At 39.5% G+C, this 27,446-nt stretch overlaps 1 protein-coding gene across 2 annotated transcripts; it reads right to left on the bottom strand.

Annotated features, from left to right (window-relative positions):
• Positions 1–1,175: 1,175 nt before the first annotated feature.
• On the bottom strand, positions 1,176–27,139 carry LOC111234460 (serine/threonine-protein phosphatase 2B catalytic subunit alpha isoform-like). 2 transcript variants are annotated; one of them, XM_022762569.1, is made up of 14 exons: positions 26,875–27,139; positions 20,692–20,892; positions 16,485–16,609; positions 16,261–16,372; positions 15,514–15,659; positions 15,269–15,408; positions 7,897–7,974; positions 7,683–7,777; positions 5,929–6,054; positions 5,710–5,787; positions 4,879–4,963; positions 4,557–4,654; positions 3,326–3,376; positions 1,176–1,526 (listed from the first exon to the last, which is right to left on the bottom strand). In XM_022762569.1, exons 1-14 carry the CDS (start codon positions 26,927–26,929, stop codon positions 1,348–1,350), a joined length of 1,569 nt encoding a protein of 522 aa, XP_022618290.1. In that variant the 5' UTR covers positions 26,930–27,139; the 3' UTR covers positions 1,176–1,347. The 2 variants fall into 2 exon arrangements, with proteins under 2 accessions (XP_022618290.1, XP_022618291.1); XM_022762570.1 differs by lacking the exon at positions 3,326–3,376.
• Between the last annotated feature and the right edge of the window lie 307 nt (positions 27,140–27,446).

Raw genomic sequence — 27,446 nt, 5'->3', positions numbered from 1 at the left:
GTATACTTGAGTGACTGCACATATTCTTTTACTTTCTCTTTAGCAACAAGCAGGTGAGAAATAATCAGGTAGTGTGTGACAGCAGAGGATGTCCCAGAGTTCAAAATCACTTCTTCTCTTTTCCTCTGTTGTCCAGAAACAGGCATTAATGCTGCTTTGTTGCCAGTCATAGCAATGAAGGAGGGATGAGAAAATCACGATCCAAAGCCTCCTTCTGTTGGATGATGCTCAAGTGTATGCTTTCCAGAAAGTGAATTGCATGATTTTTGGACGTGTGAGGTATAGCTTGATCAAATGCCATGCTTCTCTGATGTGAAATGCTCAAACAATTAGCAGAGAGGAAGAAAATAACTCTTAGGGTGGTCAGGATAAAAATATAACCCTTTGAGATTCACCTAGAGACAGTGATGAAGTTGTATCTTTATATGGGATAGTGTGTTCCTTTTGGGGGAAAATTTTCAGATGTTAAATCTTGGTGTTTAATCTGTGACGCAGTGGATCCAAATTCTCCAAGTGCTCTTTTCATCCCCTCCCTTTTCTTCCCTCATCCCCTCCAAGTTAATTCTTGCTAGGAGATGACTGATAACAAAGGAGGTGAGGAAAGGAGTGGTACTGGAGAGATGGAGTATGATCTCAGACTGCAGTGGCTTTGGTGGTTAGGGCAGAGCTGTGAGCACCCAGTCCTCTTTCCCTCGCAGGATGATGGCATCTTACAACAAGGTAAATCAATAAATTTAAGTCCACTGGTAAGATTGCACTGCAAGTTTTAAGAGGTATACAGTTTGCTTTCTTTCTTTTTGCTTTCTTTCTCACAAAGTGGTGTGACATGTTAATACTAGCAAAACATGTAGGTAAACAAGATTATTTTCCTCAGAAGTGAATTTGTGAGTGATTCATAATAAACACTTTATAAAATAGTAAAATGATTTGTGTGGCATGGATACTGCAATTATGTCTTCTGTCAGGCCCTGTGATGAAGGAGCAGACATTTGTCAGTGCTCAGAACAACACAGCCCCCAACAATTCAGTCTGTAATTGAACTGAGAAAGGGAACAGCAGGCAGAGACTTTCAATCACACTTTTCCTGTCAAGCTGCAGCCCACTGGTCTCACTTTATCCCTGCCCTCTGCTGTGATCCCCCACCCCCAACCCCCCCCACCCCCCAACCGTGCGATGACACTGTCATGAAAAAAATGACCTTTTTTGCCCGTTTTAGATTTGCTGCAGATTTCATGTTCCGTCTGTGGGCCTGTTTGATTTCTATGTTCTGAGGCCTGAATTCCAGATTTGGCAATGTCTTGCTGCACAGCGCAACAGCGGCACAGTTCTGAGGCTCAGGCCAACACATCACTGGACGTTGCTGTTGTCATCCGTGCCGTTCGCCTCTGACATATTCATCTTTCCCATGGAGTGACCCACATGGTTCACCCCGTCCTTGCGAGGTGGCATGCGCTCGTTGATGCGGTCTAGGCCCTTAGCCTCCTCAAAGCTGGTGATCTTGTGCTGAGGGGAGAACCCACGGATAGCTGAAAAGGGAAAACACATATTAGGGGATCAGACTTGCTGTGTAATGGCACAATCTCATGATCATCCTAATATCTCATGTTGTGTATTTCCCTCAAAATATCAAATGCTGCTGGGATTTCCGAGACGTTATAACCAACAAAGACGCACGTTCAATGGGTCAGACTTAATTAGGAACAAAGGAGCCTTTATCAATGAGCGATATGTGTATTAAATGTATTGTATGACACTTTAAAATGTTTTTTGTTTTTTGTTTTGAATTGCACAAGGTCACATACTACCAGCATATGCTATTCAGTTATGCAGTTGACTTTAGTGACAAAGAAGCAGCTGCCACAATTAGACGTTTCAAAGATTCGTGGTACACCCGCTGTCATGCTCGTCGCCACAAACAAACAATATAAAAAAGCCAAAAAAGTGAGTCGTAATAGTCTTTGAATGCAAATGGCACAAGTATTAAAATAAAAGCAGCTTTTTTAGTTTTTAGTATAAACTCCTTACTCCTTACTTTCCTACAGGAGGTTCAGGTTGACGTGTGTAGAAATGGCCTGAAAATTGAAAGTACAACTGCCCCCATCTCCACTGATATCCTTTTTTTTGTTTGTTTTTTTTTTTAAGAAATCCCTCACCCTTGTCACACCCCAGTATCCATCCTTTCAACAGAAAATACATCAAAATAAGGAACAAAGTCCTATATCGTTGTAACTTGAAGGGTTTATATTAAAATCTTTCCCAAATATCCAGACACATTTGCAAAAATGGAGCCAACTAAAACTTGATCAAGATCAACTTCAACTTCAATCCTCATTGTGGAAAAAACCCTCATCATTCACCCATCATATTTTTCATCCTGCTAGTTATTTCAAATAAGATATTTGTGCTGGTGCTGTAAATTGCTGTCTCATAGTGAAGCTTCTTGGTTAGTGAGCAATGATTACTTAAGACACATCACGAGGACCTGAGGCTTCAAGATGCATATTTCATGTTGATGCTCTGGTCTGTTTCTTGTTCTTGTGCATGCAACACTTTTTAGAACCAGATGGAGGCCATTTACAAGCCAAACCCAAAACAATGAAGTATTTTAGTCATGCATGTTTAAGCAGCACTTGACTTTGCAGCGTTTTAGTTTATTATGAACATGCCTTTATGACTTTAAAAGCTATTCCTGTGTTATTTTTGCTTCTTTTTTTTTTTTCCTGTCAGTTTGTGAAGGCCAATTCCAAATGCGTGCCACTGTCGTTGTTGGCGCTAAGCTTCTCTATGTTAGGAGTGGAGCTATACACACGGAAGAACCTGAGACTTCTCTCAGCAAGGAATAGGAGTGCACGAAGTCTCCAACAATTCATGTTGTCTTCTCTGTTCCCTCCCCCATCAGCACATGTGCCCTGAACAAACACCGTCAAGATCATGATCCCTCACCCAGAAAATACTGTCGACTAGAAGTTGTTTTTCCTCTTCACCACTCAGGCACCCATTAGAAGAACTCCTTAAAAAGCCTCACTGTACATAAGGTGGCCCAACCAATTGTCTCCTTTTCAGTCCATGGTATAAAATATCTTTCAGTTCCAAAAAGATCCCCTCCCTCTAAAATTTACAATAATCCAGTCATTTAGTTGGATTTCTGTTTTCATCAGTAGGACTGCAAAGTAAAGTGCCAGCTATACCAGCATCAAACTGTCCTATGAAATGTTGCTGTGATGGGAGTTATTATTGTGTGAGCTTGTTGTATGCATGGACTTGTCGGTGGCAGGAAACCCTGGTGATATCTTTCAGATGGGTGGGAGGGGGAACACAGGTTTACCTTCTCCGTCCTCATCATGCGTCTCGATGGCTTCAATGGCTTCAATGGTGGCTGAGGGGGGGAGGAGGGGAGCAGGTTACTCCTGATAAAGCCATGCAAATGTATAATGCAGCCCCGGCGAAAATGCGGCTCGTGTTAGGCCGGATGAGATATACATGTTCACTGGCAATATAGCCAAACTCAGAGGAGCGCCATGCATTAATATTGAGAGAATTAATGTCAATATGGGGTTGTGAAATTCATATGAATAATGGCAAAGACAGATCCTTACAGAGAGAAAGAGAGCGACAAAGATATTGAGGTGGAAGGAATGTAGGACTGAGACTGTAAGATTATGGTGAGAGGTAAGAGGACAGAAATGTCAGATATTTTAAAAACGATTTCACATCAGAATAAAATCATTTCTGCCAGCTAAATGGCGTCCTTGCTGTCATTGCTCTCAGCACACCAGCAGTGACACGCAGTCACGGATACCACGTGTGCACAAGTTGAACCCTGGTTTGAAAATACTTTTTTGATTTAAACACTGAATCAGATGGCTGTTTGTGGGCGCTTGTGCTGCCAGTCTCACTGTGAATCAACACAGCTGAACTCTACAGCTCTTTGAAGCGTTTAGCTGGATGCACTTCATGTCAAGTGGTGCAGTGCTGGGGTGAAGGAGGGGCTGGTGAAGAAGATACAACATCTAGCTAAAGAGAGGCAGACATTTTTCTCAAAGTTGGTAGACCAAGCAACAACTACAAAGTGAGCGAACAATAGACTTGAGGAAGTGGGAAATCTGACTCTAATTGGATTCCCATGTTGTTCTGTCTATCTCCAATTGCTTGCTAACACTTGAGCTTTAACAAATTGGTAAGGGGTGTAGGGCCACAGTGGTGTGAGAGAGTGTGTGATGAGATCTATGATAGAGCAGCAGCAACAAGTTCTCATAAACATTGCGATGCAGGTGTTACATCAAATTATGTGACAGCTGTAAATGTGTTACTGCAGACAGGCATATTGAAAAAGAGTTTTGGTCAAGTCTGTGAGTGACATTAGGTTCTTCATCCATAGCCCACACGTGATTAGAGCATTGATAAAGAGGCTTAGAGACAAAGCTCGCTGGCTACTCTACATTAAAGGCAGCGGAGGGGAAAGAGAAAGAAAAAGAGGAAGGTAGAACCGAAGAAATGTAACAAAAAAAGATGGAGTAAATGATAGAGAAAAGGCTTATGCTGAGCCTTGTACTCACCGCTCTGCAGTGTCTGTCTGCCTCCAGAGAGAACCCCACTCGGCAGCATGCCAGTGGGCGTCAGGCCCTTAAGCGTCAACACATTTTCGCTCTCCTCTCTGCAGGAAACACAGAGACACGCAAACAGGTCAGAAAACTGCTGAACCCCGATCAAACTGGGAACAAAAACTTCATGTCGGCCACTCTGACAACACAGTGTACACATACAGCGTGTGCAGACATGACACCCGCTCACTCTACGCACACACGTGTACGCACAGAAAAAGAAAATGATACTGTTACGAAATTTGAAAATATACACTCATGCCGTGCTCAAGTCTACCTGAGAACTGAGAACATTTTGGCCATTTTCCCAATAGCGCGGATCTTGTTTTTGATCACCTCCTTGCGTGCTGCAGCTGCATTGGCTGCAAAGACATATTTAGACATACTGTCATTACATTCTTCTCTGGTACAATAGATGCTGTCATTATAAAGCCCATGTTATGCATGAGAAACGATTTGTTGGACTCTATGATGCATGAAATAATCTTGAATAATAATTGTATGTGTTTGTTGATGATTAGGATACAGTGATAATAATCCTATATACTACAATATATACTGTTGTTATGGACCACTGTAATGCATTAGATGTGTGTCATTCTATTCATGTGACTCAGCCCGTATCTAGTGAATCAGAGACTTTTTTCATTGGCACGTCTGATGCAATAAACATTGTTTTGTTGTGTTTTGTAATGCAATAAAACACAAATTCTTATTTTCCTGATGGATTATAAGCTACTGTTTTAGTTTTATGTAATTAACATGGCAAAATCAAGTGGCATTTTACTGCATGCATTGTAACAACACTACATTCAGCCAGCATTTAAAGGTGCTGCCTTTGTGAATTAAAAAGATAACATTTTAATTGCTGATTTTCTACCATGCCTCTAGGTAAAAAAAAAGATGCCAAACTTTCAATCTAATTTGGCACAAGCAAATGAAGCCCTAAATCCTTAGTGTGAACAGTTCAGATGTGAACAGCCGAAGCGTGCAGATCTCATTTCATGAAAGACCTAGTTTAGATTATGCAGTCTGAACTGAACTCGTGATGCACCGATGATAAAAATAAATAATCAATTATTAAATTGTTATTTACAAGACCTCTCACCATCAAAGATCTCATCTTCATCATTCATGAGTTCATCATCAGAGCAGATGCTCAGCACATTCACCAGCATTTCTGTGACTGGGGAAGAAATGGAGAGTAGGAAAGAGGTAAAGTCACTCAGCAATAAGCCAGAGAGGTAACAGATGAGGACGTGGTGTCGTACTAAAAACACCAGAGACGTCATATCACAACTCTTTGTTCTGGAAAAACGTAAAATACCTTTCTCTCCAACAAATGGCAGAGACCAGGTGAAGACATCCATGAAGTTGGGCAGCCAGTAGGGATGAGGAGAGCAGTTGAACTGTCGGATGTTCATGACATTGTTTTCGTACTTCAGCACAGCAGCTGTTGGGTAAGCAGATGGTGAGACAGTGGAGTAACAATGTCGCAGTGTTTTATAGCCTGGTGATGTAGACTTATTGCATGCTTTTTGTTTAGATTACACACAGTTTCTTAAGCATAATAATCTAATGTTGAGTAATGCTAGTACGTCAGTCTAGATTTAGTGATCCAAACACTGAGATCCCACAGCTGTATCTGATAAAGACAAGGATTAAACTCTAGAGAGCCAACGTGAGCATGAACGCATCACAAAGTATACAAAGACATTGAGATGAATAATGTAATCTTTTAAGATAAAGAGAACACTGACAAGTACATGTATTGATGTACTGTATATATGCATAGGCATACTGCTTATATATATTACACTATTATATGAGACAAAGTGTTGCAAAGCATCAGCCCTTTGTTGGCATGTTGTGCGCAACCACTCATTAATATCCAGGGCTTATCAAAACATAATAACTGAAGAACTGCTGTAGCACTTGTGATGAGCATGTTGAAGTGAAAACAAACATCACATACCTTAACTGCAACGACATAGTAAAAAATATTCTGTGTTATTTTTGGATCAAATGATGTGATTTGGAGCATTTTTCTCTTTTGAAATGAATTGGTATTACTTAGTGCCATTTAACTTTTATACGCCTCTGTTGCAGCTACATCCACACACAGAATGTCCAAAGCAGGTACGATTTCAGTTAGCCTGCTACATATTATCATTATTATGCTATTGTAAGAAATGTTTAATAGAATCTGATGATGTTTATGATATTTGCTCAATGGAAAGGAACCCAGATCTATACTTGCATAATAAAAAAACATGTAGAGCAATGGCAAAATGCGCAATAAATAAACTGTCATGTTGTTTTATAGTGTGCACTGAGCAAGATCTATTCACATACACTGCCGCAGCCATATGCACAACGATGTTTCATACAAATATTTTTATGTTTGGTGATGTTGCCCATTTTAATAATTTTACAGACAGCCTCATGTGTACATGCAGCATGAGAACAGAGCAGAAAATGAGATGTTCAACCACTAGATGGCCCAGCTGAGGCCAGGGATTGCTGACACTGTTACATCAAGGGGGATAAAGCCACATGGAGATAGTCAGCGATGCCGACAGTCCCTCCCACGCTCCCCATCTCCCATAGCCCATGGCAACCAAGACACAGATCTGAGAACACAAACAAACGAGGGCTCCCTGTTGCATTCTTATGCCTGCTCGCAGCTAAATGCAGTTACATAAACCCATACATTCCAGTTTGTGCTGTGAAAAACCATTTTGATAGATTAGTCAGAGGAGAACATGGTCGTCATTTTATCAGATGATTTTTGTGGGTTCTAAAATGCAAAAGGTCCCTTCAGTCCAACTCCATTATGTGTCTGTTTGTTCAACAACAAGCTGATTGGATATTTTTGTTTTTCATAGACTCTAACCAAGGAGCAGTTATTTATTTTTAATTTTCTTTTTTCAACAGGAGAGCTTAATAGCACTCGGGCCCATTTCTGCAATTCTGCAAAGTATATGATACAGATGCAAATAGAGACAAATGACAGAACTGCAAATGAATCTGCAAACTGAAACAAAGACGGGTTTAAGATGAACAAAGAGATTTTCTGACCTTTGTTGTTGTAAACATCCAGGTAGTTTGGTGCTGAGAAGATGGTAATGAGGGATGGGAATCCGGTGGTCTGACTTTTACGGTACATCCGGTAGCTTTAAGGCATTCAGGTGGAGGCAAAGACAGAAAAAAGACAAACGCTTGTTCTTTATATATGTAAATATGTATCTGTGTATCTGTGTGTCCTCTCATGTGTGTTGTAGTGATAACATACCCGGCATCTTGTGCTTCATGCGCTCGAATGATTGATAATAGGTTATTGCTCTGTAGGAACTCACATACAGCTGGATAACTGGAAAAGAGTAAACAGAAACTGGTTGTAGAAAAATAGTACAGTAAAAATAAAAGAGCAGCGCTAGCAACAGAGTTTGAGTACAAATCAATTCAATTAAGAACAGGGTCTTACCATATCTCTAAAACAAATTTAAAAAAATATTTTTCCATCACACAGCAGAACCACATTTAAGCTGCAAAGTTACTAATTTTCATTTTTCACTCACTAGAAAATGAGACGACAAAGATCTATCACTCATAAATGCATTTATGAAAGCCTTGCTGGGGATGATGCAAGGCTGTGGAAAACCAACCCAACAGCTACCTGTTGCAGTAAAAAACAAACTAACCCAGTAAGCGGCAGTCAGAGCTTCCTGCCCCCTGGCTCTAACCTGACAGGAAATGTGCCTGAGAGGGAGTGAAGCCTGTGAGCTAGATAAGGCGGACGACTGGGTGGCGCTGCTACACTCACACGTGGTACAATGTAGCTGCTTGGTATATACTGTATATCCAGTGCACCCTTTGCAATAAGGAGGTCTATTTAAGCAGTCAGTGCTCCACCTATTCATTTGATCTGCTACATGCTGCAAACATTTTGGGGGGGAATACATTTGTTTGTCTAACTTTTTTGCACTGCTGCTGCCTGAGTTATACAACTTCAGGCTAGACGTGGAGTTTCTTTGTCTGTTGCACTTCTACCTCTATGTCCAGTAACTGCATTTCTATATAGTATTTTTTGAATTAATTTCTTGTAGTGATTTAACCTCTTTTTCTGTTGTTGATTGGTTTACACATCATAGTTCTTTCATGCCATTCATGTGTGTAATGGTGAAATATGAATACTACTACTTAATTTAAAAATAAAAAACAATGAAAACATATTTCACCCTATGTTGGTGAAATCATCTTTTATTGTGATTGTGATTTTTGACAGTTACAGCCCTCATATGTGAGTACAAACAGGTAAACTGTGAACAATTTAATGATTTTTGTATGTCAAATCTGACATCTAGCTGTTAAGATTCATTCTCCAAAGTGACTAATAAAAATACCTGTTGGGGCACCATTAAAAAAAACAAAAAAAACTGTATGTGCAAATGAGCAATATCTGATATTCTGTTACTAAAGCCACTGATATCACCTACTTGCTTCAAACACTGATTTAATTGTAATACAACCTTCTCTCTCGCTGCTTATAACTGAATCATTTCCAGAAGACTAATCAAAATTGTGATATTGATATCTCTCCACTGGCTGCATGCCTAAGTAGTTCTCCATGTTTTTCTGTCCAGATGGACAATGAGTTGGCCCATGGGGTAAGATGACCACATGACTTCCTATGTGACACTTCAGACTAGAGTTGCACAGCCATGGATCAGATGAAGAGCCGACTTAGCACCAGGATTTGTTTCCAAAGAAAAAAATGAAGTGCACAGCAAACATGAGACCTGTGTCACACAGGAGGGACAGACGATCAGAATTGGGACACTTCCAGCTGCAGTGTGAATGTAGCTTACCATTCGGCAGCTCTAACCACAAGTGTTATGTAATGCCTAGAAGGCTGTGTTATGTCATTCTGAAACAGAATCATCCCTTCAAACAGAGTCTCCTGGGATATAAAAAATGGATTATATACAGTTTGATTAGCTCTTTTAAAATGGAACGATTAATGCCCTCAAGTCAATACCTCCTCATTCTGTCTCTCACCTAAGGGGTCAGGATATTTGAAAAGTCCTCAGTTTCTTCCAGCTGCTTTATTCCAAACAGATACGTGACAAATAATATCTTTAGATCCATCAGTCATGATTACCAAAAATTATGTCATTTTCAAAAGTTTGCTTGATTGATATTTAAGCTAAGTATCCTAACTATCGTAAGTAATTTCTCCTGTAATGACTGATAAATAGAGTTTTTCCAATACTGATACTAGTATTGTAAATACCTCTGATACTGCCTAAAAGTATCAGCGAGTATGCGAATCTATGCACCGATCCGATACCACATAATTTATTAAAAAACTTAACAGTTTCACAACCAGGGAAAATGGCAGTAGCCTATACAGGAAGTTGCACTGTGCAGCCACTGGCTACTACTGTTTTAAAGCGATGAAGAAGAGAAAGTAAATATGTAAATAGTGTTATGTTAGCTGTTAGCAAAATGTCAGCAATTTGGCAACATGTTAAGTTACTGGAAAGTCCCTCCAGTAAAAAGGCAGAGTGTTCAGTATGCAAGGCTTTAATTTCAAGGGGTGACATTAGTGTTAGTACAACTAGTGTAGGAAATGTAATTCACTCCTAGATCTATTTTTGCTTTGACTGACACTAGATTATAAAAGAAAGATTATATTGCATTCAGGGTTGGTATTGGAATCAGTATTGGGAGAAAATGATATCGGGATATCTCTGCTGATAATTGCTGAATGAACAAAGCATGATATATGTCCACCAATGGCTGCCAAAATAGTGCAGTAATGAAGACAACACTTGCAGATGCACTGCGTGAAAGCACTAGCCAAAAGCAACCCAATGTAAATCAGACACGTCCCTGACTTCACCGCTACGCCCCAGAATTTGTCGGTGCAAGCTTTTCCCATGCCAGTGTTCACTTAAATGAATTCAACGGGACACATTTTAATTTGTTATTGTGATAGTTTGCTCCTTAGGAAGTTGCTGTGCAGGGATTTAGAGATGGAAAAATTTTCCTTTAGCCCCAATCTGCTAATTACTGTTTGCAATTATCCATATTCGCTGTATTATCAAATTCAGACTCCACACTGTGCAATCCAATTCCAAAGACACAGTGACACAGTGAAAAATGGAGATACAACCAGTAATCTATTAGCACAATAATAATGTCACTTCTAGGACTGTAACTAATAATTATTTTTGGTATCAATTAATCATCCGATTGTTTGTTTTTTTTTAAATCATCCATTACGCTTTTAGTTGATAAAATGTCAGAGCAAAGTGCAAATATCAATCACAATTTCCCAGAGCCTGAGGTAACGTCTTCAGATTGGAACAGTTTCAGACCCAAGATATTTAATTTACAGTGATAAACTAAAGAAAAACTCCCTCATGAGAAGCTGAAAGGTTTTTTTTTTTTTTTTTTGCTGATAAATAATCAAAACCTACAGGCACACACAGTATAACCTACCCAGCAACAATCCTCTCTTCCAGCACTTCCTTACAGTCACTGCCATCTATGGACCCATCAAACTTTCAGAAGTGTTTAAAATATTTAAGTGCTCAAAGGTTTGTGCCGGAAGAAAAACAATGAGACTGTTGTGCCCTGTGCACCTGGCGAAACTGTGCCATCCTCATATATCTAGGTCACATGGCTACCATTCCCTTGGTGGCCAATATATAAATGGCAGGAATAGCTGTCTTACACACTAACACGAATATGCTGCAACTCTTTCCACTATGACTGACAGTGCACTCTAAACGCTGGTCTCAAAATGTTATATAACTGTCTCTATTAAAACCACATCTACAATTCACTTCTAACTTCTAATTAAAGATTATGTTTTTCATAGCTGCAAAGCAGTAGCCTGATTTTTCTCTCACAATCGTGTGTGCACAGTACTGGCACGAATGTCAGGTAATAACATAGAAAGAAAGATCCAAACGCATGCTATGTACTAATTTATTTTTTGTCCGTTCCAAGGGTATCTATTGATTAGTGCGAGGGAATGCAGTACACACACATTGCTTGCCTGCGGCTCACATTCCTTCTCTCCCCTTTGTGAAAACACACAATTATGTGTCGGTGAGCCTGTGAGTGACAGAGAGAGAGCGCGAGAAATCTGACAAGTGAGTATGAGTGAAAGAGACAGAGAGAGATGGAAGTGCTGTGAGTGTGAAACTGAGAGGTTTTTTTTTTTCCCCTTTCCTCTTAGAAAATCCATCTGTCGGACTGGTGGTCATCATATGAATTTCCCCCAGTATACTGCGTAGTAAAAACTCATGTTGATAAACACATTCCTGATCAGTGAGCAGAATCACATTTTTCTAAATACAATCTCTGCACATGAAATCAGACCCGGTTAGCTGGTGCTATGATATTGTAATAATACAGTACAGACAATGTGAAGAACAAAAAGTAACAGAACTTATCATGTAGTGTAGCCGGTGTTATGTGACAATAGACTCAATGCAATGACTTAATACAATAGTACTACTACTAGTACTTTACATCATTGAAATGAATAAGACTGCTGTTGTGCTGTGCCTCCGCATAAATATTATATATTATATATAAAAGCTTTATACAAAACTGAATATTGGAGAATTTGTTTAGGATTTTCTTTTATGGGAAGTAATTTCATCATTTCATCAGAAGCAAGGCCATGAAAATGTCATATTCTGACTTGAGGGACAATGCATCCATTTAGTCATTTTTACCCAAAATTGTATATTGTATGGCTACTTGTGAAAAATGCTCAGGATTGATTTTACGGGACACACGTTAAGGGAGTCAAATAACGCTGCCCAATACACCAGTGTCAGTTCATGTATTACAGCAATCAGTCACTGTCAAAATGTAGCTTAAATTCAAATTAGTTGTTGAATTTTAATGTACCCCCCTTTTTTTCAACCTGCTATATCTACTTCTATTTCAGATTTCCCTGCATTTTCCAGAAATCCCCCTGGAGACTGTGGTTCTCTGTGCTGCATACATACTGTATAGTTGGCAAGAGTCATAATGATGGAGAGGTAAGTTTGAGAGTGAAGGCAGAACAAAGCCATGGGGAGATAGATGACTATTATAGCACCAACCTCCACACATCTACAGAATAATCCTCACTAAACTCCTCTCTCACTGTGAATAGTCGGTGTCTTATCGGTGACCATTTAGCACTAGTTAAGACCCTTCACCTGCTTCTTTTTTTTACCCCTTCACCAATGACGCTATGTGTTCACTTGTGTCTGTTTATTTGTCAGCAAAATTATGCAAAAAAGTACTGAACCAATTTGCACCGAACTTGGTGGAGGGATGTGGCATAGGCCAGGGAAGAACCCATGAAGTATGGTGTATGTTTTTCTTTTTTAGGTGTTCTTTTGGGCATTTTCTGCCTTTATTGACAGCCACATTGAGAGAGAGAGAGACAGGAAAGTCAGGGAGAGAGAGAGAGAGAGAGAGCGAGGGGATGACATGAGACAAAGGGCCCAGAGTCAGATTCAAACTCCTGTTCCGTTGCAGGTAGGACTGAGCCTTAATCATGCTCTACCAGGTGAACCACCGGAGCACCCCACACTGGTGTATGTTGTCTGATAGTGGCCTCGGCAGAAGTCTGCGCTCTCTGAGTGCCCTTCTAGATTCTGTATCAGATACTCACTCTCCATGGGTGCTGGTAAACTCTACCATATACATTACATCAGTGTCAATCATGTGTCGGGTGTGGTTTCGCTTGTTTTTAACAAAGTACTTTGAAATACTAATGACCATTTTCCAAAGAATCATATGCTTTATGTTTTCAGATTGATATGTTTCAAAAAAAATTTCAGTTCATCTGAGGGTGGTAATAAAATTGACTTTTATATACTACAAACTTGTAAAATTATCTCAGATGTTTAAATGGTCTTGATCTCATCAACTAGAAGTTTTCAAATGGTCCTGGCTTGAGCTGGAGCTTTGCAAATAAATAATATAATTTTGATAAAATATAAAAGCTTTAAGTAGCTAGAAGCACAAAAAATATAATGAATAAAGAAATAATAAATAAAACAAAAACTTATTCGAAAATCTAAAAACCTGCCATGCTTTGGAAAAAGACCAGCAGTAATGCGGACAGTGTGCACAGTGGAAGTGCACAGACTAAAATGTGCAAAACTGTCAGGATGATCTCAAAGTTACAAGGTGATCTTGTCGTTGTGGAAATAAATTGCGAAGCAGAAACTTCTGCACGTAACGCTTCAGTGGAACTATTTCATCTGATACCATTTGAAGCAAATGACACTTGACCATGTGCGTGCAAATACAGTGAAATAAGACTTGCAGTTGGCTTATAATGTGAATCTGAACTGCAATTATCCAGCACACACTGTCCAGAATGTCATTTCCTGTTCGGTAGAGGAATAAATCTTCCTGACTTCCCTTCTTGTGATTTGAGCAGAACTGCAGCTCCCACACAGGGGTCCTTACTGTTCTGAACCTTCATTAAGAAAACTCTCACCACAGTTGCCACCTAATCTCCTCTCCTCACCACCACCTACTTCCACTGCTCTCTTCCTCCTCACAGCAATATTAGGACAGTGCTCACTCCTCCTTCTTTTACATACTTCGTCACGGAGGTTGAACAGTTGCATAACACACCCATTCCCAATTTGCCTCGCTATTATGTTTTATGTTTTATTCCGTCCTCTCTCTGCCTCTATTTTTATTTGACTCCAGGTTCACCCAGCTAATCCTTTGTCTGTAACAATCTGTTCTGTAAGTCAAAAAGACAACCTCTTGTGAAAAACAGTTGTTAACCCCAAGGCGATATGACCCTTTTACTCACAGACACAGACACTATCTATAAGCTTTAAGGATATCTCTAACTATTCATTCATTGTCTCCTTAATCACAGTCTGCTGCCCATGTTATTCCCATTATTCAGTGTTAAGTGTGCATCTATTGTTTGTTTGGTTCTTTTTGGTTTTGCTCAAGTAGCAATAAATGTTTGATATCTATTAATAATTTATAATCTTACCATCTATTTTTGATATTAAGAGTTCTGGGAGTTTCTGCGCAACAGTCAAATTTCCCCCTGTACACCAGCAATTCTCTCGAAGGATGAAATAAGATCTCTCAGCACTAATAATGTAGGGTGAGAGCAAGACGCCACTTTATCCTTTAGAAAACTTGGATTTCAAAGCCATGTAGGTATTTTCTCAAATATCCAAGTCAAGGCTGCACAATTAAATGCATTGTAATCGAAATCACAATTTGGCCAAGTGCAATATCCAAATTGCAGGAGCTGCAATTATTTTGATGAAGGTAAAATGTGTCACAACATTATGGTGCATTGTTAGCACCATAAGCGTTGTGGTGCTACAGACATGCCCCGGCCTACAAATCCTATTCTCTGGATGTAAAGGAACATGTCTGTTTGGTACGAAACCCCAAAAATACCACATCATCAATTTTACATTTTTTTAAATATTTTTTTAAAGTGAAAATTATTACCTTTCAAACTGCAATTGCATATCGCAATTGCAATATTCGCAATATGATTTTTTGCATATCGTTTAGCCTTAATCCAAGTGTTCAAGTTCTAATAATACAGAAGGTCCAGAGCCCTGGAGCCACTGGTGAACAAAGCTCACCTGTAGAAGTAGGAGCACCCTCGCACTGTGTTGTGGCTGAAATATTCCTGGGTTTTCTCATTGCCAAAATCTTCCAGAGGATCAGACCACAGCAGGTCACACATGGGCCCGAAAGCTGGTGGCTCCTTGAACCGATCCAACTTAACACAAACAAACCAGGATGTAGGTTAGAAAAACTCATAGGCACAAACGTACACAACCGATGTACAGTGAGAGCTGGTAGCGCTGAGGCGGTGGTTTACTACCTTTTTAATGTCATCTAAGGTGTGTATTTCAGGTGAGAGTCCACCGTGGACACACAGAAACTGTTGGTTCATGAGTGCAGCCAGGGGAAGGCAGTCAAACGCATCCATACATGAGTCATACACCTGCTCCGAGTACTTGATTTTACCTGACAGGGGACAGAGATGTAATCAGCTGCATCAGTGTTGCAACATGACAGTATAAGAAAGTTTCTTAGGACAAGTTAATTTGCACATTAAATGAATATGATATTTTGGTTTATTCCGGTGAGTCCTGTGAAACATTTGAAATATGCACAAATCAAATATTAAAAGATCCAATTCAAAAGGAAGTCTAGAGGTGAGATACTATCTATAACAACGCCATTTATTAGCAGTAACAACAAGATAATGAGTTAATTTATTTTTCTGTCATGGTCTCAGTTTGTGTATTTTTTACCTTGTGTATACATGTGCATTTGTGTGCATGTTCTGTATATGGCGTATGCACGTGCTTTGCCATCTAAAGTTTCTAAAGTTTAAATTGTTCACAGATTATTTATTTTTTTAAATTCCATCCCTTTTTTGTGCAATCATACAGAATTAACTTGACAGTCCGCACACACAGGTACATTACATGAAATCTCTACCAAAAGTCCCCCAAGCTACACATGACATTAGCAAGGCAGAGAGAGAGAGAGAGAGAGAGAGAGAGAGAAAGAGAGAGAGAGAGAGAGAGAAACAATATGTTAAACACTGAGAGGTACTCACATTCTTGTTTGAAGGTGAAATATTCTGTCAAATGTCTACATTCATGATTTCCACGAAGTAAAAATAGTGTCTTTGGATAGAGGATTTTCAGCGACCAAAGGTATAAAACACACTGTCAACAGCAAACACATAAACAAAGTGTTAGTCCATGCAAGACGCTGCAGAAATCAGTATAACCGTTTGTTTCCCCCACAACATGCTTAATGATATTCTGATAGTTTCACCTCAATACTGAAGTAGCCACGGTCAACGTAGTCCCCAAGGAACAGGTAACGCGTTGTGGCTGGGGATCCTCCCACTTCAAACAGCTTCATAAGATCAAAGAATTGCCCATGGATGTCCCCACACACTGGAAAACAACCAAAGGACAGCAAACGTTACAGAGTCAGAGAATCTCACTGAATACCTTTGTCTTTGCCTCTTTGTGTTGCACATCTATCTTTTTTTTTTTTTTTGCATGTGATGGGACATAAAAATACACTCTCCTCATGCTCAGCTCATGTCTGTGTTATTATTTGGTCACTTTGGCATAGTCCATTCAGTGAAACAATTACAGTCGCCTCACTATGGGTACAGGGATGAGTGGGTTGCTTCCGAATACCCACTCAAAAATAAATGGATACTGTTGTAGATGTGTTATCATGAAGCTAGATATCATCCATCAGTAAAAGATTCTTTTATTTACTGGTTCTGAAGTTTTTAAGATATGAAGAGAATATTATTATTATATTAGGATCTCATGGCAGTATAGAGTAGGATCTCATGGCAGTATAGAGTAATGCAACTTGTATCAGAGGTGTGTATCTTCTTTTTCTGCTAACAGGTTCGCTTTATACACTCAGGCAGTGCAACTGAGTGGAAATGTGAGATCTGTATCTCAACAGTTTCCATGTCATTTGTATTTGATAAAGGTGATAAATTGCCTTTATTGTAATGATTGCTGTTGCTACTGCTCAGATATCACAGCAGTAAACTTACAATGAGTTATCATTAATAATGAAGTATAATGTACAATGAAATGAGATGTTATATAACCAACACAGTCACAAATAACTATATAGCTACAGAAAAATGGAGCATATTGGATGCTGTAGTTTAGGTCTGTTACAGCTATTTGCACTCACTCATCTCTTCATTATAACTCTGGATTATTGTATGCAACAAGCTGACCCTCCCTCAACACACTACAAGTCTTTCAGTAGAAAACACAGCACAGTCAATTTTCAAGATTGTCACTTATGAAAAAAAGCTTCTTTGGCTTTTCTCAAATGACAATATGTTGTGTCAAGTAGAAACAAGATGGACTTCACCTAAAACAGGCAGCAGAGCAGCAAAGGTGGCTTATGGTGGTTATAAAAATAATATTCCTGCATATGTATACTACTGCATCATGAATATTTATTCAACCATATCACTTGTATTAAAATCACTAAATAACACCCAAAGTATTTTGAGCACTTTGATTTGAGAACATAATCATATAATTTTTCTAAGGTCGTCATCATATTGAGTATCTCTATGGTCTTTGGCTGAAAGGTCTCACCTTAAGAGGAAGAAAAAGCTTAAGCGCCCAGAGAGATACATACTTTTTCGTAGTGAACACTACGGCTCTGAAGTGCAAACCTACATCTCATTTCCTCGCTGCCTTCAATTTTTCATTATCATCTTGCTCTGTCTCCTTCTCTCCTTATTATCCTCCATCTCCTCTCTCTTTTCTGTCTCCCCTATCAGCTCCACAGTGGCCTTCGCCCACTCAAAGCTTAGAGCAATGTGAGTGGGAGACTGCTTGTGTGACTAAAGCAATCAAACACATACATGCGCACATACACACACACACACACGCACACACACACACACACACACACACACGTACATACACAAACACCCGTAGAACAAATCAATGCAAGTAAAGATTCACAAGTGCATAAATGCCTCATAATATATGAATCTAACACACACGCATGCCCGCACACACACAGGCAGCTGCAGAGACGTTCAAACACAACTCAAGCTCACAAAGATATACAACAGACCACACTCACAAATTCCTGTACACAACGCTCACTTCATCATCCATATTTCATGTTTAATACTTAAAGCCTCCATTTTCTTGATGGCAGTCAGGATGAGGAGCCTGAGACCTCTCCTCAAGTCAATGTGCATTTCATCCATTTGTCACCTTTGTTTCAGCCAAACACTGTAGTTGCTTTCAAGAAAATTAGGCCAATGGATGCTAATTAAAAGCATAATTACATGTATATTTAATGTCACACAGTTTTAGGTGAAGCTAAACAACATGGTGAAGTAAACAGAACATAAGCGTGTAGGTTTGCAATGTACCAATATCAAATGTTCACTGTGCAAAGGATTTATGGGTATTTCAAGAATTCATCAAAGAATACAAAGATGGGCGTGGAGGCCTTATCCAATTCGAGGGTCTAAAGAGGGTGTCGTATGCTGTACAGATTGTAAAGCTCCTTACTGTTGAATTCATAGTCCAAACAAATAGGGGGAAAGTTGGGGTGTCTACCTCTCTCATATTAATCCCTCAATTATGTTTTCCACATAGGATTACTTTGCAATCTGATTATGTAACTGATTTTGTTTTCTTAAGTTATTGATTGATTGATTGACGACGATTTCGCACCCAATTTTCCCAGTCAGAGAGACAGGGAAGATGTAGTGGTGGCAGGAGTAGCGGACGAGCCACGAGAGATTGAGGCTGCAACACAGGCTTATGAGCCTGGACACTACATCGCTTCTTGGAGTACAAAGTGGAGACAGGAATGACCAGGGCTAGCTGGTTAGCATGTTAACTTCAGTAGATATCTCTGCAACACAAAAGATGTCACTCATAATGTCAAAACTGATATTTCTTCATATTGTTAAGAATATTAAGAAAGAACATATATGCTTGTCACGCTCTTCTGAGAGATTCGGTGTTTCTTGGCCATTTCACTTATATGACAAGATAATGATGATTCTACATGAAAGTGACAGTTTCCAGATGTAAGAACTGATATTTATTCCTCTCATCTGTGTTTCATCTTCGCTCATGCTCCGGTCAGGTGCCTTCTTTATTTTTGTTCTACAGGTACAAACAGTTGCATTGTCAGCCCACATTCTCTCTGTTACATTTTATAAATCTTTTTCCACTGTCTTCTTCTTTTCTCGACTCTTTCTCCACAGAAATATTACTATAAAAACTTTGACGATCCTCTTTTCAGCTAGTGCCACTATCAGGTCAAAATTTTAAGTTGTCCAATACTGTGGTTTTTGATTAAATACCAAAAACTACTTTGCCTAGCGCTATAGCGTATGTTAGCATGTTATCATTTTAAACTAAGATGGTGACTTACATGATTTTTTTTTTATTATCACACCTTGTTACATGAAAGTCATCACCAAGATTTGTGAAATTATCTGGGTCTTAAGCTGCTAAATGTTCAACTTTCTTCACCAGGTAGTTGTTAATGTCTGTGGACTTCATTAAGTTTTAATAATGCTAACACAGAAACATTTGGCCTAAGACGATAACAAAAGATGGAGCAGTTAACTTAAGAGGTCAATCTCACCTTCTTACACAGAATACATGCATTTGAAGGTATCATGCTCACTTCATAACACACTCAGTTATTTATTCATTTTTTAATGTTTTGTTCTACACCTTTAAATTAAATTAAATTCAAATAAACTTGGACAGATAACATTTAGCATACATGGTAAACTACCAGAGTTTCATCAAACAGTAAGACAATGCTGCGTGGCAGAGTGGTCTGCCAAGACACATATAATTTCAACACGCTGTCCCACTTTGATTCTGGCTGGGGACTTTTGTTGCGTATTATACCCTTCTCCAACTTATCTCAACTATCAGCTGTCCAATAATGGCAAATATGCCAAATCAAACAAACAGTATTATCATTCACTGATTTAAATGTGTTGAGAAAATATGAGAAACGCCTCTCAGTATATTACAATGCAATTCAACAGCACCATAAATTACAGCCTTCAAAATGACCACTACAACACCTCTCTAAAACAAGTTCAATAAAAACAAAACATTATAACCTTCATGAGTGTAGCCAAAGATATATTGAAAAGCTGTTTTATTGGGCTGCATTAGTATTATCTGAGTGTGAAATAAGTTATCTTTAGATGTGTCGCATAAAAAAAAAAAAAAAATTCAATGTATGTCAGTTTTGCATACTGTAGAACACAACTACTCAAGCGAAAACATCTGTAAACTGAAAACGTAGGTAGCAGTAGTAAGAATGAGCATCTCTAGTTCAAGCCCTATGTCATATCACATCTGACCATGTGAAATACTTTTAACCGGAATGCTGAATCATTACATTTTCCAGGTATGGCATCCTGCAGCCAAGTGAAGCAGAACACACGCCAGGTAAATGTCTCAAACTGGTTTAATACCTGTGACTGGTGCCTCGATGTCCAGTATAGTTTTCTCCTGACGCAGAATAGCTGCTCCCTCGTTGATGATTCGAAGTGCCACAGCTTCCTCGACGCGGCCTTCCTTGGTGAGGTGGGCCTTCAGGAGATCCACGCGAGGTTTCCCTTCGCAGTCAAACACTTCCTTCATTGTAAGGCGGTGGCTCAGGGGGAAGGGGACAGCTGAGGACAAAGCACAGGCACATGGTGGCATTTAGGCAGAGTAACTATGGCTGCTGTTAATGGCATCAAGAACACAATTCTTCATTGTTTTTGCCACTGTGGTGAGAGAATAACGGCAAACAGCATTCAAGGAATGACACAAACAACTTATCATCAAGGAATTCATGCAGAAATCCTATTTTTGAAAACCCCATCCATGTTTTGCCTAGAGGCAGTAATGTGCTGCTGCTGTATCCATCTTTGTTTACAGTATGTGCATCTTTGGCATGAAAACCATCTTTATAAACATGGCTTTGCTTGAGAGATACAATGTAGTATGAAAGGCAGATTTAGATTAAACAGGACATAGAATTATCTTAAATTATTACAGTATGTCAGACACCATTATTCTTCAAAGATGTTTATATTTGTACCATATGTCAATTTGTAAAGCAAACAATTAAACACAATATAGGCCTTACTTTAAGGGTTCTGTAAAGACGTTTTAAATTATAATATAGCAGCGAAAAACTATTTTCTAGCCTATGTAAAGATGTGATGGAGTAATGGTGTCCTGAGCAGAAGTCACACCCCTGTGTATTGTTGCAATGAGTTTCTCTGTTCTTTGTTTTGGCATCTGGTCTGGCAGCATGTGTGCATGTTAGTGCATGTGAGTCCCTCCTGTTAAACAGTTGGCCCTCCCTATGTTTATAAAGACACAATGACCACCTACAGGTGAGATGGCACAGTGCAGTACTGAGCAGTTCAGGTGAAAGCCACCTTTCCGAATTTCCTCCACAGAAGAAAGAAGAAGGTCTGGCTCTACGTGTGGAGAACCCTACAGCAACTAAAAGGCTCCATCTAGACTCGGAACAGGCTTTTCTTCTCCTCCATTTATAAGTAACTTGATTGTTACATAATGTTACATGTCTGTTGTCCTTAGTGACCAGCTACATTAGGCATGATAACGTTAGCTACTGTTACTAGATTGTTTTTTGTTGGCTCTCTGGTATACATGTTCACCTTATTCATTTGTGGTTCTTGTTGTGTGTTTAGTTGCTGCTTTCACTGGGCTTCATAACACCTTCCTGACTGAGAATGTGAAAGGGCAGGAGGTTATGGGGGACGGAGGCCGGAGATGTGGCCAACGAAGCATTTGTTTTGGTGGGTTACATGCTGGTGATATAATATGATATCTAGTGGCAGTAAATTCTCTATATAGATTATGCTGAATGTTTCATAATTTATTTAATAGTGCAAAACACAGAAAATAAAAGCCACTTTTATCCCTGCTAATATTGTTAGCTATAGGATGAATGTATGTAAACGCTAGCAGGGAAGATCAGTAACTGGAATAGATTGACAAACCAAAAAATGTAATTTAATAAGAGTTATTCCAGTACAGATGTGTGGTTACTTGTTAAGTATTTTCTGAGAGCTGGACAAAACTCAGCTAACATCTAAGCACTCTATTCGCCCAGCACTCTCCCTGGATTGCTAAAGCCTGTGGCCATTAAAATGCACCAGTCACCTACCCAACAGACTGCATGTGCAAGTGAGAAATCCAACTGCAGATCATTACATCGGTGGCAGTAAAGGTTATTCATTAGATCTGAACTCTGGTGCTGATGCTGATCTCTGTGTGCTGTGACTACAAGCTTTCAGGGCCCATGTACTCACATTAATCTACAGATCATCTGGCTTAACACAAAAAATTCTTTCTAAGTGTCAGAGCTGTAAATAATTCAGATGAAAAGAAAAATAAGTCAGATGAAGTCCAGTTGCAAAATTCATTAGAAAGGCTAGGCACAAACACACACTCGCATATGTACAGATAAGACAAGCAGTAGGGGTATGGCTATGCTTGCCAGATTTGTGCAGCGAATAGCAAACAGGGCCACTCAGCAGTGCCAAATGAAGAGAAGACAAAGGAAGAGTCTCAAAGCTCAGGCTTAAACTGAACATGATCAACATGCTGTTTAATAATGAATGCTTGAATAGAGAAATCTCAAAGTCGCTGCTCCTGGGATAATGAGGCAAGCCCCAACGATTGTATTTTAATGGGACTACCATTTTTCACAGTGTGCAGTGTGTATCTGTGACAGCGATGTGTGCTTTGACACTTTACCAGCTAGTACAAACTCAGCACAGTCACCGCTCAAGTTTTCTCAAGTTTTAGTTTAGTTAATGATATTCTGCACTGATGAATTTGCAATGCTTTTTCTTTGATTTTTGGCATTAACATAAATAGTACAGTGACAGTCTGAATGCATGATCGCATCGCAACGTTGTATCATCATGCATTCAGACTGTCCCTGTACTGTTTATGTTAATGCTGCTGCTGTTGCCTGGTAACATATAGTATTTCATAGTTCAATTCTGCTTGGGTGCTGAGCAGAAGTCAATTTTTCACTTTCTCTCAATTCCAAAAAAACAACAAAACAAAAAAAACAGTTTGTGAAGTTTTTTTTGTTGGAATTCAGACAAAGTGAATGAGCCAATGAGCTACAACTGGAACTGGAAGGCTTTTGCTAATTACCAAAAGGTACTGTAGTATATCTAACGGGCCTATGATCTGTTTTGAAATGAAATGAGATTGGTGTATATGCAGTAATTTACATTACATTTATATAAAAAGGTGGCTAAATATGAGGCAGAAACCCAAATCAAACTTTTCCGCACACAATACTCTTTTTGCTGGCAACACTTTAACAGTAAATTAAGAGAAATGGAGCCACATGTAGATGTTTTGAAACGGACATTACACTTAGTTTTTTAAGGCAGAACAGAGCAACAGAGGATTTAGATCAGTAATAACAAAGAAATGCAAAAAAGCAACTGAGATACTTAAGAAATTATCTTAAACAACGCATTTCACCAACACACACATAAGTAGGCGCAGATATACAAGCACACTGATATAGATGTATGGTGGAGAGATGAAAAACTGACTTCTGCTCAGCACCCGAGCAGAGTTGAACTATGAAATACTGTATGTTGCCGGGCAACAGCAGCAGCAGCTGACTGTTGGAGTACAGCCAGTGCCGCCACAGAAAACTGCAGTTTGCATTTGAGGTTCGCATACAGTAGATGCTGTTGGAAAAGCTCAGTAGACACATCAAATCTTCAGATGGCACACCTCAGTCTCAGTATGAAGTATGACCGTAATGTCTTCTATGCTACAACACATTTTCCAACGGTTTCTCCATTCTGCAGGCTTGAAAAAATATAAAGTGTGTGTATTGTGTCGTTTATGAACAGCCTTGGGTCCAGTTAGGAAATGCTGGATAACTTCATTTGGTTGGTCCTTTTTATATACAGTCTATGGGTTGGACTAACAAGACAGTGTGCATTTGTAAGGGCTCTCATTTACAGATCAAGGTGTCAAGCTTTGAACATAATATCATGAGAGTGTTGCTGCTTTTTTGTCACCCACCCTCAATAGCTCCACCTGCTGTGATCTGCTTTAAGTCATACTTGAAGGGGTTATGTGACTAATGTTAAACATGTAGATAAAAGCTGATCTATTGTGCCAAACGCAGCTACTGCTTCATCGTAACGTTCATAAATTAATAATGTCGACATAAGTGTGTTTGAATCCAATTTGCATGTTTACTACTGAAAGCTGGAGTAAATATTTTAGCCTGTCCCAAAGCCTGCTGAGTTTAAAGCTGACATATTATGTCTCAGTGCAACTCTTCTCATATTGTTGCATAATCATTTATTTAAGAAAACTGTTTTTAAAACCTCAAACAATGGATAAAACTGTTACAGTTTTACATACTGCATCCCTTTCAGAATACACTGACAGTGACAGTCTGTGAAATCAGTGCAAATATTCTTTAAGTCAGTAACATGAAGAACATTATTTTCTATGGTGCTATAAGATACTTCACAGGTGTAGTTAAGGCCTCATCCCTGAAATAACTGACCTGAATATGCCTCTTGATGCCCACAGCACAGTGGTGACAGTGCTGTGGAAAACAAACTGCACAGACCAGCAGTTATTGTATCTCTTTAGATATGTTCTGTCAGGTTAAAGCATGTAAGAGAAAAGACAGCTGGAGAGAAACTTGTACCTATGTATGATAAAAATAACTTGGAGTAGCTTGGTATCAGTAGCCTACTCAGTACGCCACGCACAATGGTTGAAAGAAATGCCAATCTCAACTCATCAAAATCACCACTGTCTTGATAGCTCCCTTTGATCACCTGACGGCTATGTGGGGTACGTGATTTAGTTCCTTGCATCACTTTTTGTTTCACTTTTTGGGGATCTGGACAAAAAGAAAGTGGAATACAAGAGTAAGTGTGTGACTTAATGTGACTTTTCTAGCATAAATAAGAGTTTATACAACAATAACAGCATCTGATCAACACGACAAATGAGGGTTTGGTTAAATGATGATCCGTTTTCAATGGTCAAAAAAGACCAATGGAGATTTAAAGTCATAGACAAAGCTATTTAGCAAGGTTTCTAAATTACATATCCTGAGGCTATAGCAGAAATGAAACACATGCAAATCATTTTTCTCAACCAGAGAAAAATGCTTTGAGTGTTTCAAAATCTGCACAAAGATCTTAAATGTTACATGACCATGTTACAAAAGCAAAAAACTGAGTCAGAATTCTTGGCTGTGCTGTGTTTGCTGATATAAACCTTTTGTTTGACATATTTTTAAATACATGGATGTCAGAAAGGATTTGCTACAGAAATAACCACAATAGTTTTATCTTGGCTGGGAATTCTCGCTCAAAAATACAACAACCAAAAACTACATGATCTTAGACCACCAGAGCAGCAGTTAGATGCATTGTTTGGGTAAAATGTGCTAGTTGTGTCATCTGCTAACAGGGCACATATAATGAAATATGTCATGACAATATGATAAAATAGATCATTTCCAGAATTTAGGATGTAAAGTATACAATATCAGTATCAATATCAGTTTATGAGAGGAAACTATTCAGATGTCCTGTGTCCGTCACATTGATGAAGTGCTCCACTAAAAATGAGTTATGGCCCCGCAGGAAGAACTTGGCTGACTTTCTGACGATAAAGTTCCTTTCTTGAGGGTCCATAATTGTTAAATAAAGCTTGTTCAGTTGTAACAGCTTATACATACATTTGTTGTGCCTGCAGTCATTGTCACATACATTAAGTGTATCTCACAGTGGAGATTACGCTGTGTTTCTACAGCTCTGTACCCGAAAGGCCAAAGTTGTTAATGCTGACTGAATTGCTCGGCCATTACAATAATATACTAAATGTGAATTTATTCATGCACAGTTCTGACTGTGAAGCTGATCCATGGTCACGAGGAGCAGGGCTAAATGAGTTATGGCACAACTGTGGGCACTTCATCATCTTCCATTGATCCAAGTTGTATCCTCAGTGATTCTCTGACAGAGCTGCCTCCTTCACATCTACTGATGTGGCTTTTGGGATTCAGGACTTAGACCTTTTCTAATGAAATTATAAACATGACTCACTTCTAGTAAAATATTCTCCATTAAATGCCAATTTCATGCCCTCTTCTTCTTCTTCTTCTTCTTCTTCCACTGGCCCTGTCAGAGCCTGTGAAATCCTGCTGCATCACTGCCCCAGCTTTTATCACAAGCTCGGCAATTCAGCTGTTTTTCTTTCTCTCCCCTCTTGTCTACCCGAAAAAAAAGCCAAGATACAGTCGAATCGTGACAGATAACATTAAAACATATATAAATCAGCACAATTTCAAAATACATATGCCGCTACTGATTCTAAGCTGTATGTCCGTTCATCGCGGGGGGCTGTGCAGCAAGGAAAACCGGACTGTTTATCAACATCAAAGCCCCAGCAGCACACTACCATCACCATGAACACAACTTGATGGCCGCATCTACACCATGAATGCACGACATGAACATAAAGGCCATGTTCTGCATAACCGCAAGGAGCAAAACACTTGAGATGTTATGTAATATCTACAGCCATAACCAACCGGAAAATGTAGGCTAACTTACATTTCACCATCCGATCGGTGGCGTTTAAGACGATGTCAGCGTTAGACATCTTCATGGGCAGTTTGCTGTCTGCGAGGCTGAAGCGTTTTCTCTTCCTCCTTTAGGATCTACTCTCAGTATTTGTTGTCGAAATGCGACTGATGCTGTGGCATCACTTAGATGATGCGCCCCCTCCGTGCGTCGGTGCTGCGCCGGGTAGGACTGCTGCTCCCCAGGCAGGGATGGATGCTGGATGCTGTGTAGGAGCTGCTGCTGCTGCTGCTGTGCTGCTGTGCTAAGCTGTTAATGTGGGGGAGGGTGCATGGAGAAAGAGAGAGGGCGAGAGGGATAGAGAGAGCGAGAGAGAGAGAGAAAGAGAGAGAGATGTGCACTATCCCGACATGGCGGTGAAGGGAACTCCCACGCAAATGTTTCACGGGACTGCCTGATGCTGCCATCAGATGGACGCTGAGACGGGGTTGCCCCCACGCACGCACTGCGCGCCATGTTTCGGTATTCTCGAAATTTCGGTACGCCTGAAGATGAGAGCCTATGGGCCTCGGCTCAAACATGTGTAACATTCATAATATAAC

This window comes from Seriola dumerili, unplaced genomic scaffold (assembly GCF_002260705.1).
Source record: "Seriola dumerili isolate Sdu_G_001 unplaced genomic scaffold, Sdu_1.0 BDQW01000449.1, whole genome shotgun sequence".
Taxonomy (NCBI): domain Eukaryota; kingdom Metazoa; phylum Chordata; class Actinopteri; order Carangiformes; family Carangidae; genus Seriola; species Seriola dumerili.
Note: the sequence above shows the minus strand (reverse complement) of the source record. Positions and strands in the feature narration are given on the sequence as shown.